This window comes from Rhinopithecus roxellana, chromosome 16 (genome assembly GCF_007565055.1).
Source record: "Rhinopithecus roxellana isolate Shanxi Qingling chromosome 16, ASM756505v1, whole genome shotgun sequence".
Lineage (NCBI taxonomy): Eukaryota > Metazoa > Chordata > Mammalia > Primates > Cercopithecidae > Rhinopithecus > Rhinopithecus roxellana.
The window spans coordinates 50,001,662-50,021,746 of NC_044564.1; the positions used below are offsets into that span (position 1 = coordinate 50,001,662).

General features: G+C 41.7%; 1 protein-coding gene across 1 annotated transcript in view; it reads left to right on the plus strand.

Moving 5' to 3' along the window:
• APBA1 (amyloid beta precursor protein binding family A member 1) overlaps positions 1-20,085 on the plus strand; it is a 228,613-nt gene that overhangs the window by 145,395 nt on the left and 63,133 nt on the right. The window contains exon 2 of the mRNA XM_010362954.2: positions 11,885-13,154. Within this exon, the coding sequence (XP_010361256.1) occupies positions 11,955-13,154 (1,200 nt within the window). The 5' untranslated portion in view covers positions 11,885-11,954. The remainder of the gene's footprint in view (positions 1-11,884; positions 13,155-20,085) is intronic.

A 20,085-nucleotide genomic window follows, 5' to 3' on the forward strand; every position in this document is an offset into this window, starting at 1 on the left:
ACTGTTCAATTTGTTCTTTGATATCACTGTTTTCATCTCCTTTGGCAGTGTGAATTAATGAGCCTCTGAAAACTAACATAGCTTAACTGATTTTAGAGACTTACTATCCTTAATACTGTAGTGTGTGTGTGTGTGTGTGTGTGTGTGTGTGTGTGAAAATGGTCCAGATTGTAACTGGTAATTTAATACCTGCCAACTTAGTGTAATGTAGCAATAGAGATAACAGTAGAAAGGAAGTTGTTTAAGAGCATAAAAAGGGATTGTAACAGAATAAAAATATCAAGTTGGTATAACCTTCAATAAATTATGAAATATGTAGACTTTTTTTATTTAATACCAAGGCATTTCACAAAAATTCAGACAGACCTTTAATTGGCTTTGATTTCCAGAGACTGTCTCTTGAGTTTTCTGTAAAATTTGCAAGATCTTCCCTCTGAGTTTCAGTGATTGCCTTAAGCTTATTTCATGTATTTTATTGGAATCAGAATGATAAATGAGTGATTGGATTGTTGAAGTGCTAGACAATAGGAAAGTCTGCATAAATTCAAAATTTTCTCTTTAATCAAAGGCTGGGCTGTGATCAGAGCTTTGTGGTTGGCACTACTGAACTAATCCAAGTGGATGAATTAATTTTCCTGCCTGGTTAGTGTTACCGAAAATTATACAGATTGCAAGGGGGGATGAAAGTAATGAACCTGATTTTGTAGTCATCACACAAGAATATAAATATATTCACCCAATTGGCTTCTGTCCTTTTATTTTCCCTGTGAGGATGAAGGTTTATATTAAAGATGTGGCCACTAGCCAAAGCAATTTTTAAAGCCATCTTTTGGAATTAACTTCAGAGCTTATGCCAGAGTCTTTTCAATAATCTTGGCTTCATGCACATCTTCATCTTTTAGGGATATACTTGATATTTGGAGAATATCAAAAAGCATTCACAGCCAAATCTTCTAAATAAGGTGCATGATAAACCTGGATGATACCCTTTGAGGTAAAAAATCAGATATAATAAAAAATGATTATAGAATATTAAAAATGATTTGCTGGTAGTTTCGAAGCCTATAAATTAACTTCGAAATCACTTCCAGTATAGGTGTGACCAAAGTGTTTTGAGCAAACACAGTGCCCTTGGAACTTGTAAGTATAGAGTCGGCCAAGGTGACTATTCTAAAAGGGATTACACCAATTTAGATGTTTGTTTAAAAAAATCAATTGTATCACTCTATGAGCTCAGTGTAATGTAATAGGAAGAGCATGAACAGTGAGAGCCAGGCAGGTCTACCTTCACCCCTTTCAGCTCTAAGTGACCTTGGACAAGTTATTTAAGCTGTCTGAGCTTCTGCTTCATAATCAGAAAGTGCAGGTAATAATTCCCACTGGGATTGTTGTGAGGGCTAGAAATATAGTATGTAAAATACCACATGTATTGGCCTATGCATAGTTCAGTATTTGTGATTTGTTGTTTGATTTATACTCAGCTTTATTTCAAAATAGATCAAAAGTAGCTTAACTGCTTGTTTTCCACCCCTACATAGCCTCATTTAGAAAATAATAATATTAATAAACGTACTATGTGCTCAAGTCATTTATATTAACATTTTTTTCACAGTTTTTAAAAATCTCAACTTTTAGATTCAGGGGATACATGCACAGATTTGTTATCTGGGTATACTGCATGATGCTAAGGTTTGGGATGTGATTGATACCATCACTCAAATACTGAGCATAGTACCCAATAGTTTCTCAGCCCATACCCTCCTCTGTCCTTCCCCACTCTAGTAGTCCCCACTGTCTATTGTTACCATGTTTATGTCCGTGAGTACCCAATGTTTAGCTCCCACTTGTAAGTGAGAACATGTAGTATTTGGTTTTCTGTTCCTGCATTACTTTGCTTAGGACAATGGCCTTCAGCTGCATGCATGTTGCTACAAAGGACATTATTTCACGCTTTTTCATGGTTGCATAGTATTCCATGGTGTATGGTGTATATGTGCCACATTTTCTTTATCCAGCCCACCATTGATGAGCACCTAGGTTGGTTCCATGTCTGTGCTATTGTGAATAGTGCTGTGATGAACATACAAGTGCATGTGACTTTTCGGTAGAACAACATTCTACCAAGAACAATTGTCTTTTGGATATATACCCAGCAGTGCAATTGCTGGGTCGAATAGTAGTTCTTTGAGAAATCTCCAAACTGCTTTTCACAGTGGCTAAACTAATTTACATTCCAACCAACAGTGCATAAATGTTCTCTTTTCTCCACAGTCTCACTGGCATCTGTTGTTTTTGAGTTTTTGTAATAGCCATTCTGACTGGATGAAGTGGTACTTCATTGTGGCTTTGACTTGCAATTATCTGATGATTAGTGATATTGAACATTTTTTCATATGTTTCTTGGCTACTTGTATGTCTTCGAGAAGTGTTTGTTCACGTCTTTTCTGCATTTTTAATGGGGTTATTTGGTTTTTGCTTGTTCAATTGTTTAAGTTCCTTATAGATTCTGGATTTTAGACCTTTGTCAGATGTATAGTTTGTGAATATTTTCACTCATTCTGTAGGTCATCTGTTTACTCTGTTGTTAGTTTCTTTTGCTGTGCAGAAGCTCTTTCATTTAATTAGGTTCCACTTGTCAATATTTGTTTTTGTTGCTATTGCTTTTGAGGACTTAATCATAAATTCTTTCCCAAGGCTGATGTGGTGTTCCCAAGACCAAATGATGTTTTCTAGATTTTCTTCTAGGAGTCTTATAGTTTGGTATTTTACATTTATCTTTAATCCAACTTAATTTTTTACAAGGTGAAAAGTAGGGGTCCAGTTTCATTCTTCTGCATATCACTAGGCAGCTATCCCAGCACCATTTATTGAATAAGGACTCCTTTCCCCGTCTCTTATTTTTCTTGACTTCAACTGAAGATCAGATAGTTGTAGGTGTGTGGCTTTCTCTCAGAATTCTCTATTCTGTTACATTCATCTATGTGTCTGTTTTTGTACCAGTACCATGATGTTTTTGTCCCTGTGGCCTTATAGTATAGTTTGAAGTCTGGTAATGTGTTACCTCTGGCTTTGCTCTTTTTGCTTAGGATTGGCTATTCAGGCTCTTTTGTGGTTCCATATAAATTTTAGAATAGTTTTCTCTAGTTCTGTGAAAAAAATGACGTTGGTAGTTTGATAGGAATAACATTGAATCTGTAAATTGCTTTGGGTATATGGCCATTTCAATGATATTGATTCTTTCAATCCATAAGCATGGAATGTTTTACCCTTTGTTTGTGTTATCTATGATTTCTTTTAGCAGTGTCTTATAGTGCTCCTTGTAGAGATTTTTCTTCTCCTTGCTTAGACGTAGTCCTAGATTTTTTTGTGTGCAGGGGGGAGGAGGGCAGCGCAGGTATTTGAAATGGAATTGAGTTATTGATTTGGCTCTCAGGTTGAATGTTATTGGTGTTTAGACATGCTACTGATTTTTGTACATTGATGTCATGTCCTGAAACTTTGCTGAAGTCATTTATCAATTCTAGGAGCCTTCTGGCATAGTCTTTAGGATTTTCTGATATAGAATCATATTGTCAGGAAAGAGAGATAGTTTTGACTTCTTCTTTTCCTATTTTGATGCCTTTAATTAGTTTCTCTTGCCTGATTGCTCTGGTTAGGACCTCCAATACTATGCTGAATAGGTGGTGACAGTGGGCATCCTTGCCGTGTTCCAGTTCTCAAAGGTAATGCTTCCAGTTTTTGCCCATTTAGTATGATGTTGACTGTGGTTTTGTCATAGATGGTTCTTATTATTCTGAGGTATGTTCCTTTGATGCCTACTTTCTTACGGGCTTTTATCATGAAGGGATGTTGGATTTCATCAAAAGCGTTTTCCATGTCTGTTGAGATGATCATATAGTTTTGGTTTTCAATTCTATTTATGTGGTGAACCACATTTATTGATTTGCATATGTTGAACCAACCTTGCATCCCAGCAATGAAGCCTACTTGATCATGGGGAATTAACTTTTTGATGTGCTGCTGAATTCAGTTTGCTGGTATTTTGTTGAGGATTTTTATGTCTATGTTTGTCAAGGATATTGGCCTCTAGTTTTCTTTTTCCATTGTATCTTTTCCAAGTTTTTGGTGTCAGGATAACGGCTGGCTTTGTAGAATGAGTTAGGGAGTCCCTCCTCCATAATTTTTGTAATAGTTTCAGTAGAATTGGTACCAGCTCTTTGCACATCTGGTAGAATTCAGCTGTGAATCCATCTGTTACAGGGTTTTTTCAGTTGGTAGGTTTTTTTTTTTTTTTTTTTTTTTTTTTGTATTACTGATTCAGTTTTGGAACTTGATATTGGTTTGTTCAAGGTTTCAATTTCTTTCTGATTCAATCTTGGGAGAGTGTGTGTTTCCAGGAATTTATCCATCTCCACTAGATTTTCTAGTTTGTGTGTATAGAGGTGTTCATAATAGTCTCTGAGGATCTTTTCTATTTCTGTGTGATTGGTTATAATGTCACCTTTGTCATTTCTGATTGTGTTTATTTGGATCTTCTCTCTTTTTTTCTTTGTTTATCTAGGTAGCAGTCTATCAATCTTGTTTATCCTTTCAAGTAACCAACTTTTGGCTTTACCGATTCTTTGTATAGATTTTCAAGTCTCAATTTTCTTCATTCTTGCTCTGATTTTAGTTATTCTTTTCTGCTAGCTTTGGGTTAGTTTGTTCTTGTTTTTCTAGTTCCTGTAGGTGTGATGTTAGATTGTTAATTTGAGACCTTTCTAAATTTTCAAGGTAGGCATTTAGCACTATAAACTCTTCTTTTGACACTGCTTTTGCTGCATCCCAGAGATTTTGGTATCTTGTGTCTCTCTTTTCATTTATTTCAGAGAATGTTTTGATTTCTGCCTTAATGTCATCATTTACCCTAAAGTCATTTAGGAGCAAGTTGCTTAATTTCCATGTAATTGTGTGGTTTTGAGAGATCTTCTTGGTATTGATTTCTATTTTATTCCATTGTGATCCAAGAATATAGCTGATATGATTTTAATTTTGATTTTTTTGAATTCATGGAGACTTGCTTTATCGCCAAGTATGTGTTTGATCTTGGAGTATGTTCCATGTGCATGTAGATGAGAAGAATGTATAGTCTGTAGTTAATGGGTGAAGTATTCTGTAGATGTCTATTAGGTTCAATTGGTCAAATGTAGAATTTAAGTCCAGAATTCTTTGTTAGTTTTTTGCTTTGATGATCTAACACTGTTAGTGGAGTGTTGAAGTCCCCTACTACTATTGTATGGCTAAGTCATTTCGTAGGTCTAGAAGCTCTTGTTTTATGAATCTGGGTGCTCTAATGTTAGGTGTGTATATATTTATGATAGCTAAGTCTTCTTGTTGAATTGAACCCTTTATCATTATGTAATGCTCTTCTTTGTTCTTTATCACTGACGTACACAAACTCCTCTCTGTGTTAACAACCTGGTATGATGCCTTTTGCTCTTTTTTACATTGCATTTGCCTTATGTCTGACCCCTCTTCTAACACTACTTCTGAATATGCTAAAAGGGACAGTTTATTGGAAATGCTCATCAATGATTACTTAAGGAAAGAGCAACTAAAGTAATTTACAACCTCCCCTTCTATCAATCCCAAATCAACATGAGCCTCTCCTACACATTATGAGATACCTGGATTCAACTGCTGAATCATGAACTATTATATTTCTAAATGGTGCACTGAAGTGGAATACCCTCTTTTTGTTCACCTTTTCCACCCAAGCTGTGGAACATTCTAGAACCATAGACCAGAAAGCTATCTGTGCTTCACCACTGGTAACCTGGATACCCTCATCCTGTAGCCAGGATGCCACAGCACCCCTTCTTGATGTTTTGCAGGTGCCCCTGAGGAGAGGACTATTCTGCCTGTGTTTTCCAGGTCATCCAACTTTTTTTGTAGAGGAGGAGAGATTTTCTTCCATCAGCTGCTCTTCCTCTATTTGCCTCTGCCTTCCTCCAGAGGTACATGGGTCATCATCAAGGACTTTTATTAGATGATGCCACTTCTTTCCTCAGCTTGCTTGGGATGCTCACTAGCTCGTGAAATCCAGAACCCATAAGAACAGCAGCACTTAATATGATTCACAAGGTGTTAAAATTGTTGTCATTGTTTTAACTCTAGGCTCCTTTTGTATCTTGAGCATATTTCTATTTTGCACTTACACCAGGTATCATAACTATCAAAGCTGTCTGCCCTGAACCATAGTTTGGTTCACCTAACCTTTCTAATCACTTGTTTCCTCATTTTCAGAAGAGCTGATAATGGCAGTACTCTTCATTGACTAGTGTGAAGGTTAAACGTGTCACGTGGAAAATGCCTAGTAGTACCTGGGACATAGTTAGCTAAGCATTTATACTATGCCCTAGAAGGGAATCACTGAAGAGTTTGAGGAGTAGGGTTATGGGATTCAGATTTGTATTTTATAAAGATCCGAGTCCCCTTTGCCTTGCACAGTGACTGATACATGTCCAATAAATGCCCATTGGATCAACACACTCAAATGCAGGAGAATGTTGAATCATTTGCATTCTTTAGGCACTTAAAGCATTAGAAGAAGTTGAAGGAGTTTGCATGGGTGAATAAGAGCAACAAAAATTTAAGATAGAAAGAAGAAATGAGTTCTTCTCCGAAGGCTCATCATGCCAATGTCTAGAAGTCTATAAGGCCCCAACTATTGGGTGGGAGGGGTGGAGGATAAAGATTTTTCCTTTTTCAGTTACTAAAAATTCCTTGACCACCTTCTGTACACCCTCTGTGCTTGGCACCAGAAAATCAAAGATATGTGACAAGACATCTTTTCTTAAGGACTTGATACTTACAAAGAATTACCACTCAGAATGAGAAAAGCCATGATAAATTTCATATATATACATATATTATATATATAATTATATATACATACATATACTTTTATTATATATATATATATATATATAAAAGGGCATGTGTGTGTGAGAGGAAGAGAGAAAGGGAAAGGGAGAGAAAGAAAAAGCACAGCGGGCACAAAGGGAGGCTTAGTCGGGACTTATGAATCCCCTGCTTAAACTCCCCAGCAGCGTGCCACTACACTTGAAATAAAATCCACACCATTTACCATGATGTACCAGACCCTGCCCAACTCAGCCCCTTCCCATCTCTTTGTCCTCATCACCCATCACACTGTCCCTTACTGACTCCACACCTACCTGCAAACATTATTTCTGTCCTTGAACACAGCTGATCCTTTCTTACCTCAAATCCCTTGCCCTCAGATCTTCACAAGGCCACCTCTTTCTTGATTATTCAGACCTCAACTCAAATATCTCATTCTCTGAATAATATCTATATAATGGCCCTTTCCTCAGTCATTTTCCATGGCATTACTCTGTTGTATTAGCTTCATAAATTGTTTCCCTATGAAGTTATCTTGTTTACTTATTTACATAATTATTGTCTGCCCCTTTGTCCCTCTGCCCCCCACCCAATGCAATAGAATGGGGACTTCCTGAAAGCAGGGAAACCTCCACTGGCTTGCTCACTGTTCTGCCCCAGTGCCTCGAGCGTGCCTGGAGGCTGGCACCTAATTGACATTCATCAAGTAGGAACATGGCCTGGGGAATACAAGAAAGATTCACCAAAGAAAAGTTATAAGTTAAAATATGTCATGAACAGGGAGGGCAGTTAGGGCCAACACCAGGACTTCGGCTGTTAGAATGCAGGGTGCAGGGTGAAGTGTGGAGATAGACTAAAGGGGTGAAGCATCCCAAGGGCTTTTTTGGCCAGAAATAGGACTCGAGCCCAGACCCCAGAGCTAGAGTGCAGAAATCAAATGTCAGGGGGCCTCCCTTACCAGATGTGTGACCTGGGACAATCACCTAACCTTTCTAATCACTTGTTGCCTCATTTGCAGAAGAGCTGATAATGGCAGTACTCTTCATTGGCTAGTGTGAAGGTTAAACACGTCACGTGGAAAATGCCTAGTAGTACCTGGGACATAGTTAGCTAAGCATTTATACTGTGCCCTAGAAGGGAATCACTGAAGAGTTTAAGGAGTAGGGTTATGGGATTCAGATTTGTATTTTATAAAGATCATCAGTGGGGAGGATGGACTGGAGGCGGCTGATAAAGCAGAGTCAAGGAAGCAACCAGGTAGTGAAGACAGACCAAGACAAAGCAGTGGCAGCAAGGCTGATCCAAGAGTTATTAAGACAGTGGACTCTGGCATCAGTTTGAGAAGGGAGATAAGGGAAGGAGATGATTCAGTGGGTGGCTGGTGGTGCCATTTGCCCATATGGGAAATACAGGAGGGAACCCAGTTTGAGAGCCAGGGTGGGAAGGGAGGGTGAGGAAGTGTGATTTCTTCAGCTGTGGCTGGCTGAGTTAAGTGTTATGGAAACTCCAGGTGGAGCTTCCCAGAGAGAAAACCCCCACATCTTTCTGATCACAATATAACCCTAACATGATTAGCATTGTACTTATCAGTACTTAATAAATATTAGCGCTTAATATTTGGTGTTTAAAATTTTTGCTTTTGAAGAAAATACTGTGAGAAACATTTTTGTCCACATTTAAGTTTTTTTCTTTTAGACTTCTATATGTAGAATTACTGGGGCAAAAGGTATGTTATCTTTTGAAGAATTTAATTCATCTTGCCAAATTGCTTTTCAAAAATTTTGTCCCAACAATATATTCCCACAATAACCTGGGATTTTTAAAAAGCAGCTTAAATGTTTTTTATAAATACCACTCCCAAAGTTGCCAGGGTATGGAGAACAGTCCTCTTGTGTGTAGGGATAAACCTAAGCATCAACTTCAGCTCCTTCCTTAAAATTTGACAATTGCCCTTTTGTCTTAGGGAAACTCCCAAAGTCAATGTCTGTTATTCATTAACATGTTGCAATACCACAACCCAAATCATATTCTTGAAAACACGATGGTGTGTAAAATACAAACACTGTATATGTAAATACTCCCATGAGGTCTGTGGATGGTGGTATAAGGAGAAGGCACTTAGGGAACAAAAAGTTCTGTTGTACCAAAACTACATTAACACGGTCTTCCACCACCCCCTGCCCCACCAGAGAACTTCCTTTACCACAGTTTAGTGGATATACACGGAAGGAAATTCCATTTCCTTTGAATCAATACATGGGTTATAAGAGGGTACCATTCACCAATTTTAACCCAGAATAAGCTCAAACTTCTTTTTAACATATATGTCAATAGATTTTCATCAAGCTAAAGAAGAGCCATTTTCCCTGAAGACAGCATTTTGGTCAGTTCCACATACGGTTATCATGAATTGTTGGTCATTCAGGTGCTTTCTGTGGTTTTTGTTACTGTTTTTCTTACACTGACCACATACAACTGAGACACCTCAGGGTAACAGAACCCAAGAAAGTCTGTGATATGTTTGCTATCCTTTTCTGTGAATGCTTGCTTTGTGTTTATTAGAAGTAGATTTGTACATTACAAAACCAATGTAGATTTAATGAAGATTTATCTGTTGTCTTTTTTAGAAAGTCCTTATGAAGGAAACTTGGGTACACTGTTCTTGTCCATGTGTTGCATTGAGTTGAATATTTGTTTTGTGTTTCTCATAATCCACTGGAGGCCATTTAACTCAGTGGCCTGCAGCAGCAACACTTGCCTCTTCTGTTTAGAGCAAGGGTCCCCAACCACTGGGCCGTGGACCAGTATCAGTCCATGGCCTGTAGGAACCGGGCTGCACAACAGCAGGTGAGTGAGCATTACCACCTGAGCTCTGCCTCCTGTCAGATCAGCAGCAGCATTAGATTCTCCTAGGAGCATGAACTCTATTATGAATTGCACATGCAAGGGATCTAGGTCGTGCACTCCTTATGAAAATCTAACTGATGGCTGATGATCTGAGGTGGAACAGCTTCAATCATTCCCCACCCCACCCTGCCACTGGTTTACAGCCTTAACCATCCATCAGGGTTTGAAGGGAGATTCATACTTGCTTTTGGAAGACTTTCTTATACTTAGTCCACAGTTGCTGTTCTCAGGAGTTAATGGGAGGAGCCCACAATTTTTCAAAAGAGGCTGGGTCTAATTTGTATCAAGTGGGACTCACATCAAGTAGGGAAGCAATAAAGACTGTTCATCTCTTGTAAACCATGATTCTTTTCTTCTAGCAAGCACAAGTCGGGGTGGATCCATCAAAGAATGGGAAGACATGATACTTTTGCTTGAATGTGGACTTGGTAGCTCCAAAATGGTCTCCTTTGCTATTGGGATGGTCATCAATGCTTGAAGGAAATTGCTGTGGTTGTGATGGGGAGTTGAGTAGAATATAATGCATCTCACTACTAGAGAGTCAATCAGATGTCCCTGGTCCTCCTGGGGCTGTCTGCTGTTATATTTAAGAGTTCACTTCCCATCCATTGTGTCCATTTGTAAGAGAGGCTCTCCAAAAGAACACAATAGCAAGTTTACACATACTGTTGAGCCTATTTACCACAGGGATCTCAAAATCATAGTGGTCCTGCCTGTTTTGTTGTTGTTCTTTACATTCTTTGTGTCTATTTCTATACACTGCATCGATTATACTATAAAGCTGTTTTGTGATAAGAAGAATTGAGAGAGACTGAAACCAAATCTTTCTCTCAAGCTACAAAAGTTCTCTGAAAATAGAAAGCGACCTACCCATATTTTTTAAAAATTACACTTGTTATCCAGTTAGAGCTATAATGGCAACTCATAAAATCATAGAATTTTAGATGTAGGTTATATGGGGAAAGTGAATATAGTCCTCCCTTGGTATCTGTGGGGGTTGGTTTCAAGACCCCAGTGGATATAAAAATCCATTATAAAATTGTATAGTATTTGCATATGATCTATGCACATCCTCCCATATACTGTAAATCATCTCTAGATTTATTATAATACCTAATACAATATAAATGCTATGTAAATTGTTGTTATACTTTATTTTTACTCGCATTATTTTTTATTGTTGTATTGGATTTTTTCCCCCTAATATTGTCTCCGTGGTTGGTTGTATCCTGGATGCTGAGTGCGCAATAGGGAGGCCTGACTATTAGAAACCAGCTGCTGTGTAACATTGGCCTCTAGGAAAACGTGTCTCCTGGTCAAACAAGTTAGGGAAAGCCTGTATCCTGTATCTTCCTCCTTCTGGATATTAACAATGAAAAGTCAACTGTAACTCAGCATTTTCCAAACTGATTTGATTACAGAATCTTTTTTACCCTGAGTAATAGCTGTTAACACCCTGCATGCAGGAAATGAGTCCAGTCACACCGTGGAGGTCCAGAAAATTAAGCCACTTGCCTGAGGTCACAGAGTCAGTAATGACAGAGTCATGGCGGGACCCCACTGCTAGCTGATAGCCTCCCTCACAATGGCTGCATACTTGTGTTGCCAGCAATGGCTTCAAAAGGTGTTCAAGATTATGTTTCTTTGAAATTGATTTAAAGAGTGATATCTAAAGTTGTAGGATCCTAGTTTAATTTGGAGAGATTTATCTGTTAGCATATAGAAAATGTGTCAGTTGGCCCATTCAATTTAGTAGTACTCTTTATTCAGATGCATCAGAAATGGGACCCGAATCGTATGCGTGGTGGAGAACAAAACGTTCCTGAGTCGCCCAGTGTGAGGGGTGGGGAACGGAGAAAGCCAATAAGCAATTAAACAAGTAGACATGTAGTTACAAATTATGATGCGTGCTATGTATGTGCTGTCAGATTCAGCTTAAATTTGCAGTCATTTTTTAATTGACCCAGAACCAAAAGGAATCAATAGCAGTTGTTTTTATGGTTATCTAAATATTCAGCTCATAACGACAGTTTGCACCACATGACAGCCTCTCCCCTTCTTGTTTTTCCAGCCCAGTGGAGCAAAATGAGAGCGCAGTGAGCCGGGCCCAGCTTCTCTCCTAGCCGTCCCCGACTCCCACCATGAACCACTTGGAGGGGTCTGCGGAGGTGGAGGTGACCGACGAGGCGGCAGGTGGGGAGGTGAACGAGTCGGTGGAGGCCGACCTGGAGCACCCCGACATAGAAGAGGAGCAGCAGCAGCCGCCACAGCAGCAGCACTATGCGGGCCGCCACCAGCGCGGGGGCGCCCTCGAGGACCTCCGCGCCCAGCTGGGCCAGGAGGAGGAGGAGCGTGGGGAATGCCTGGAGCGCTCAGCCAGCACCGAGAGCGGCTTCCACAACCACACGGACACCGCCGAAGGCGACGTGATCGCCGCGGCCCGCGACGGCTACGATGCGGAGCGTGCACAAGACCCCGAGGACGAGAGCGCCTACGCCGTGCAGTACCGGCCGGAGGCCGAGGAGTACACGGAGCAGGCGGAGGCCGAGCACGCTGAGGCCACGCACCGCCCTGCACTGCCCAACCACTTGCACTTCCACTCGTTGGAGCACGAGGAGGCCATGAACGCGGCCTACTCAGGCTATGTCTACACGCACCGGCTCTTCCACCGCGGCGAGGACGAGCCCTACGCCGAGCCCTACGCTGACTACGGTGGTCTTCAGGAGCACGTGTACGAGGAGATAGGGGACGCGCCCGAGCTGGACGCGCGCGATGGCCTGCGGCTCTACGAGCAGGAGCGCGACGAGGCGGCCGCGTACCGCCAGGAGGCCCTGGGCGCGCGGCTGCACCACTACGACGAGCGCTCTGACGGCGAGTCTGACAGCCCTGAGAAGGAGGCCGAGTTCGCGCCCTATCCGCGCATGGACAGCTACGAGCAGGAGGAGGACATCGACCAGATCGTGGCAGAGGTCAAGCAGAGCATGAGCTCGCAAAGCCTCGACAAGGCGGCCGAGGACATGCCCGAGGCCGAGCAGGACCTGGAGCGACCCCCTACCCCGGCCGGGGGTCGCCCGGACAGCCCCGGGCTGCAGGCGCCGGCGGGGCAGCAGCGGGCGACAGGCCCCGCCGGCGGCGGTGAAGTGGGGCAGCGGTACAGCAAGGAGAAGCGCGATGCCATCTCGCTGGCCATCAAGGACATCAAGGAGGCCATCGAGGAGGTGAAAACCAGGACCATCCGTTCGCCTTACACCCCCGACGAGCCCAAAGAGCCCATCTGGGTCATGCGCCAGGACATTAGCCCCACCAGGGACTGTGATGACCAGAGGCCGATGGACGGAGATGTAAGTAGGTGCGGGTTCGGGCTTCCTCGGCCCCATGCGGCGGGAGGGAAGATGGCGCCCCATGGCCTTGTGTGCCCTTGGGTAGTGACTTTATGGGAAATGGTCTGTGGGGAGGCTAATAACTTTTCCACCCTAAGCCTCAGAAACAGGTCGCACCTAAACTCTTAAATACCAGCGGGAGAGAAAGTGTCGAATGCACTCGTCAGATTATTAGCAGGATGGCTTCAAATCAGTGCTTCCCACACTGTGCCTGGAGGCCTTGTGAGAAATGCTTTCTTGGGTACATCGCCCTCCACCCCCAGTTTCTGATTCAGAAAGAGTGGGGTGGGGCCCGAGAATTTGTATTTCTAATGCCAAATGAAAAACAAGCCCTGATTGAGGAAGGAGAGACTTCCTTGGAAAGGATTATTGCAAAGGGGAGAAAGATACTGTTTCATTATAGGGAGGAAGGACTGTTGCGGTAGGAGAACCTCTGACCTAAGATCTTTAAGGGTCTCTAGGGTTAGGAACAAGGGGGAAGTTGTTTTATAGGGAGGAGTAGCCAAGTAGAAAGAACGGGGTGTGTGAAAGTGGCGTGAAAAGGGTGGGAGTTGAATGTGCTGTGGATCAGAGAATGTTTCTACCTGAGACCAGCGTTTTCTCAGGAGTGGTAGTATGCTGGCCAAAGTTCACGCACCTGGAGGAAGGAGAGACACTTAACCAAAGTTTGGTTAGCAAGCAGTTCAGCTGATGGTTGGTGAAGAAAGAATGGAAATGTGGAGGGTCTGCGTCTGGCCTTGTCATAGGTAAACAAGAGGAGCATCCCTATCCCTGCTCTAAGTCAGAGGAGGAGTCTCCCAGAACACAAAAGGATGGGAGTATTTCTTCATTTTGTTCCTCTGATTCTCAGGTAAAGTTCAACGTTGTCACTAGCAAGTTCCCATGTGATGCTGCTGGTCCCAGGACCACAATTTGAGAACTGCCGTAAATCAATCCCTTGAAGATTTGGGATGGGTAGTGTGCCCTCTTTGGAGGAAATCCTTCCGAGCCTTTTTCTGCCAGGGGTTTCTGCAGTTTTGTTTGTTTGTTTGTTTTGTTTTGTTTTGAGATGGAGTCTTGCTCTGTCACCCAGGCTGGAGCTCAGTGATGCGATCTCTGCTCACTGCAACCTCCGCCTCCTGGGTTCAAGCAATTCTACCTCAGTCTCCCAAGTAGCTTGGATTACAGGCAAGTGTCACCGCGTCCAGCTAATTTTTGTATTTTTTAGTAGAGACGGAGTTTCATAATGTTGGCCAGGATGGTCTCGAACTGCTGTCCTCAAGTGATCCACTCACCTCAGCCTCCCCAAATGCTGGGATTACAGATGTGAGCCACAGCATCTGGCCAGTTTCTGCGATTTTTTTTGTTTCAGTTTGGTTTTTTGAGACAGAATTTCACTCTTTTTGCCCAGGCTTGAGTGGAATGGTGCGATCTTGGCTCACAGCAACCTCCGTCTCCCAGGTTCAAGTGATTCTCCTGCCTCAGTCTCCTGAGTAGGTGGCATGACAGGCACATCCACCATGCTCAATTTTGTATTTTTAGTAGGGATGGGGTTTCACCATGTTGGCTAGGCTGGTCTTGAACTCCTGACCTCAGGTGATCTGCCTGCCTTGGCCTCCCAAAGTGCTGGGATCACAGGTGTGAAACACCGCACCCGGCCTCTGCAGTGTTTTCACCCACCCTATGCCTCATTGTGGGCTTCAGTAGGTGCATAATTTTCACATCTGGTTGTATCAGGTCATCCTTGCCACTTCACAAAAGATATGTATTCTGTTTTAAACCAAATTGTGTTTCATTGTGAAGAGCTACACAAAGTAATTCATGCCACTGTTGACATTTTCCGTTTTTGAAATACCTAGGAAATGTTATACATGGCAAGCTTAGGTGTCACTATCTGTTCAGAATAGATCAGAAAGACTAACTTTTGCTCTGATTCCTTTGCTATAAAGATTCTCTCTGCTTCTACTCTCCCTTTCCATACTCTTGAATAATTTTTAAGCCTTCCATTTTAAAATGGATCTTAGAGTAAGATAAGGGTCGAGAGCTTATATTCAATTTCATTTAATTCTACATTTTATGATTGCACCAGGCCATTTCTCAATACATATCTCTGGAGTGAGAAACCATTATTGTAAGATATTTGTTCATTTTACTTACACATAAAGAGCTATGCAGGTCAGAGTGGTAGCATTCACCTCCTCTTTAAGGAATAGTCGGCATTTGCTGTTAGCGGATTAGAAAAGGTTGGAAACTAGTAGGGAAGGGAACTTCATTTCTCTCCAGCAAGGGGCAGCATTGGGTCAGTGAGTTCAGACATGTCCTGTCTCTCTCTTTTCTAGGCTTCTGATTCAGTGAAAAACAGGTGCACTCACACATAGAATTCTCCTTGACCTCCAGCTGTCTCCAGATTCCTCCCAGCTAGGAGGGATTGCAGCAAGCATTTTGCAAATGAGGTGGAAATAGAGCAGCTTTTCAAAAGTAGGGAGTTGGCAAAAGGCTGACTTCTATATCCTTTTAGAAACCTGGAAAGCCACCAGAGGAAAAAGCTGCAGGCACAGTTGGTCCAGATGCTGGCCTCTGCCTTCAGCTTTCTCCAGTGCGCCAGCTCCTTGAAATGACCTGCTTAACCAATTGCCCCTGCAGCCTCACAATGAGCCCACAGCACAGCCTATGGTAGGGCTAGAGGCTGGCTTTTATTCATTTGAACTAGGAGAACAACTTAACTCTCTTGCATGCTGTTTCATTCAAAAGGTAAAGTTAATTATAGAACATTGTATGATGCTTTAGGAACCCACTGTGTCAGAAATTCAGCTTAATGCTAAGAAATCAGTATGGATCACTGGGTTATGAATAGTTAATATGAAGCAAAACTGAAAACCTGTGCTTTAGAGTATTCCAGCAGTCATTTTTAAGCTATTTGTGGGTTGTATTTCATCTGTCATGCCATATTTATAGGAAAGACCTTCCTTTGCTGCCTCTTTAATGGTCTTATGAGAATATAATGATATTATATTCTGTTGATTTCCATCTCAGCATCAAAAAATATTTACTGAACACTCATTTTCCATGTACTCTGTCATAGAAAATGGAAAGGTGTTTTAAAGCCATGTGGTCTGAAGTCTGTCTGGGTGGTACTTATTAGAAATGCAAGTTACTGCCCTTCCTTTCCAAACCAGAATACCTGATGTGGGGCTCAGTGATCTGGTTTTTTGTTTCATTTTATTTTATCTTGTTTTGTAAACTTTCTCTGAGATTCATGAGCATGTGAAAGATTGAGAACTAATGTTTTAAAGGAAAAAATGTATTATCTGGGCACTTTCTCCATGTAAGTGCTGTGGATATAAGATTTAACGAAATCTTTTATTAGCACAGGTAAAGTTTTAACAAAAAGAGCTATCTCACTGTGATTATGGTCAGCAGACCTGGAGAAATGGTATTCTTACAAAAGCAGTATTTTGAGTATTTGCATTCTCAGAGTGGCAAGATCAGAAACTATAATGAAGCAAACAAAAGGAGACAAAAAAACCTGTATTGCCGTTTGTCAGCCACCTTTGCTAATTGCTAAATCTGCTTTTAACACTACTTTTAATTCCCCCAGAACTTAAGCACTTTTTTCTTGGAGCAAACTGGCATTTGTTTGCTGGTGAGTTGTATAGAGAGAGAAAATGGGATTGCTTATCCATAAGAGTTTACTGAACATATCTATTACATGCTCAGCACTGAGAGAAAATAACTGTGTTCGAAACATTTGAAAAAATACTTATGTGCTTTTCTTCTAGTAAGGAGTTTCCATTTTCTAAATATATGCTTGAGAAGTATCTCCCAATCCCCTTCTTGAAAAATATTGATGATGAAGACCTGTCCTTTTCCTTTTCTTTGTTTTGTTTTGTTTTTGAGATGGAGTTTTGCTCTGTTGCCCAGGCTGGAGTGCAGTGGTGTAATCTTGGCTCACTGCAACCTCTGCCTCCCAGGCTCAAGCAATTCTCCTGTCTCAGCCTCCCAAGTAGCTGGGACTACAGGTGCATGCCACCATCCCCGTCTAATTTTTGTATTTTTTAGAAGATACGGGGTTTTGCCATATTGGCCAGGCTGGTCTTGAACTCCTGACCTCAGGTGATCCACCTGCTTCAGCCTCCCAAAATACTGGAATTACAGGCATGAGCCACCAAGCCCAGCCTGAAGACCAGTTCTGAAAACCCATAGCCTACTGATCTGTCTATAGGCAACAGAATCATTCGAGAACAGAGTCACAGTAGACTCAGGGAGATTGATGCTAGCAAGCACACGGTGTAAACTGGATGGTTTTGGCTACTTTAAGTGGTGTGGTATATAGCTTGAAATGATGTTTATCTCTGCTCCCTCCTAGAATTCCAGTAAAATAATAAAAAGCACAAACGCTGACAGAGGAAACAGTAACAGATGAGCACAACAAAATTTAGCAACACCCAAGTGGTAACTGGCTGTGATGGAAGGGTTAGTGTGCCGCAGGATTTCCAGTTCTTTTATTTTTTCAAACACGGAGAAGACTGCACTTCCTCACCCTCTAGAAGTTAAGCATGGCCAGGGAAACGTGAGCCCTGAAGTGTTTGCTTCCAAGTGGGAACAACTAAGACCATGCTTTCTTCCCCAGTGGAAACAGACCCCAAAGCCTTATGTTAAGGGGACAGCCTCACAAGATGGCTGTGCCCCTGTCAGCACAGGTCCCATGAAACCACAATGAGTAGGGCTCCCTGGGACATGTATTCTGAGAGAGGAATCAACCTTTATCGTTTTAAGCCACAGAGATTTTTGGGGTGGTTTGTTATCACCGCACAGCCTGGTCCATCCTGACTAACACACTGATGAGGTTTCTGTTTTCTCTCTTCTGCCAAGTGTTTGTGAGGTTGTGTACGGTAGACACCCCCCAAAAAGACTTAAGAATTTGAGACACAGATACCTTGGGTGGCAGAAATATGAGGAGTATGGCTGAAAAAAAAGAAGAGGATTATTTGGAAGCCCGTCACAGGAGACATTAAACTTCCTGGTGCCTTCTCCAACCTATGAAGCCAGGCGACTTCTCCAACCCACGAAGCCAGGCGACTCCTCCTCCCTGCAGAAGATGGGAGGCTTCTGTAAGGAAAGGGTGAACCAGAGGAGCACTGAAACTGGGGACATGGCAACAGTTGGAAATGGAAACAAGGTACCTTGGGAAACACAGGGCCCACTGAGCAGCGAGACCCAGAGAATGCCTTACAACTCTTAGTTGTCAGGCTTAGAATCCAACCCACTCAGGACCCCTAGTCCCCAGCAGATGAGTGCATTCCTCTCTGAGGTAATAGGCCCAAGAGAAAATACTACAGATACTAATGTTTGGGGGTTTCCCAGTACACCACTTGGCTTTCCACCTGATCACCCCGTAGTGATGGCTCCTGCATCATAAGCACATGATCTTCCAGTAGGCTTTTTGGGGATTTACTCTTAAGTATGAGTGAACAGCCAAGGATCACCAGACATTTAAAGAACATCTCTAACATGAAAGACAAAGACATGAAGCAAATGGAAAGTCACTTGCAGAAATCAAGGCAGCAAAATTGAGGAAATCTTCAAAACAGTAAAACAAGTATGGCAAAAGTAGTAGGAACAAAGATAAAACAGAAGGGGAAATAATGAAAGACCATGTCCTGGATCCAAAGAACACACGAACTTCCAGATTAAAAGAGTCTACTGGGTACCCACCTAGAATAATGAAATAGAAAAGACCCACAGAAGTTTCAGAACAGGAGAGAGAAAGAGAATGATTGTACAGGCTTTAGAGAAATAAAAACAACAATGATCAGGAAACACAATGATGTTGGACTTTTCACAAGCAACACTGGTAACTGGGGGACCTACAGCCAGTCTATCTTCAATTCAGTGTGAAGGTGCAGTAAAGATGTTTTCAGACATGCATGGTCCCAGAAAATTTACCTCACATGCACCCTTTCTCAGGAAACCACTGGAGGATTGCTCTTCTTGCATGGGAGCATAAACCAAGAAAAATGATGCAAGATCCAGGAAACAGGAAACCCAACCTGGGAATGCAGCAGAGAGAATCTCCAGGTGATGGGAAAGGAGATCCCAGGATCACAATGGTGCAGAAGTCCAGCCACCAATCCCGTGTGGCCTGCTGCTCGCAGGGCCCCAGTTAGTCTCTAGAAAGAGTGAAACAGAGATTTCCTGATAAATTTGTGCCACCAGGAGTTTTAGAAAGTTTTAGGAGAGTTTGGCATAAATTATTGATCAGTCCATAGAAGACTAAGCAAACGGAAAAACAATTCCATTATTTACCTCAGTAAAAGCAATTGTTATATTGGCAAGAAATGCAATAATAATATGCGTTGTAGTTCAGCAGGGAAGAGTATACTCTTCAGAACACAAGCACTGAATACTGATTAACCAGAAATTGTAATATTGAGAGGATGAGGGTGCATGTAACATGAAAGAAGTAAACCTTAATTGTTTATAGTAGAGCCAGGAAATAATATCTAAAATTGAAAAACCAAGGTAAGGCAGTATAAACATGCTATTTATGAATATGGAAATAAACACCAGGGAAAAATGTTAGAAGAGCAGGACCATAGCATGGGAGGGAGAGGGAAGACTTCCATTTTTGCCATAAACTGCATGATATCATTTGACTTTTAAAATTATATTCATGTATTTCTTTGCTTTAATTGAAAAATATGCAAGAGTAAAAACCCTTTAGAGATGACTCACAAAGGAACCATCTCATTATTACTGCTTTCCTGGAGACACAAAGGCAAACACTTCTGTACATTTTGTGCACAATTTCTAAGAAACAACTGCTTTATTAACTATGTTATGTGGTAAGATGAGTGCACTAAGTTTTTAATTTCCTGCAGTGTTTGTGTTAAGCACACACACTTGCATTTGA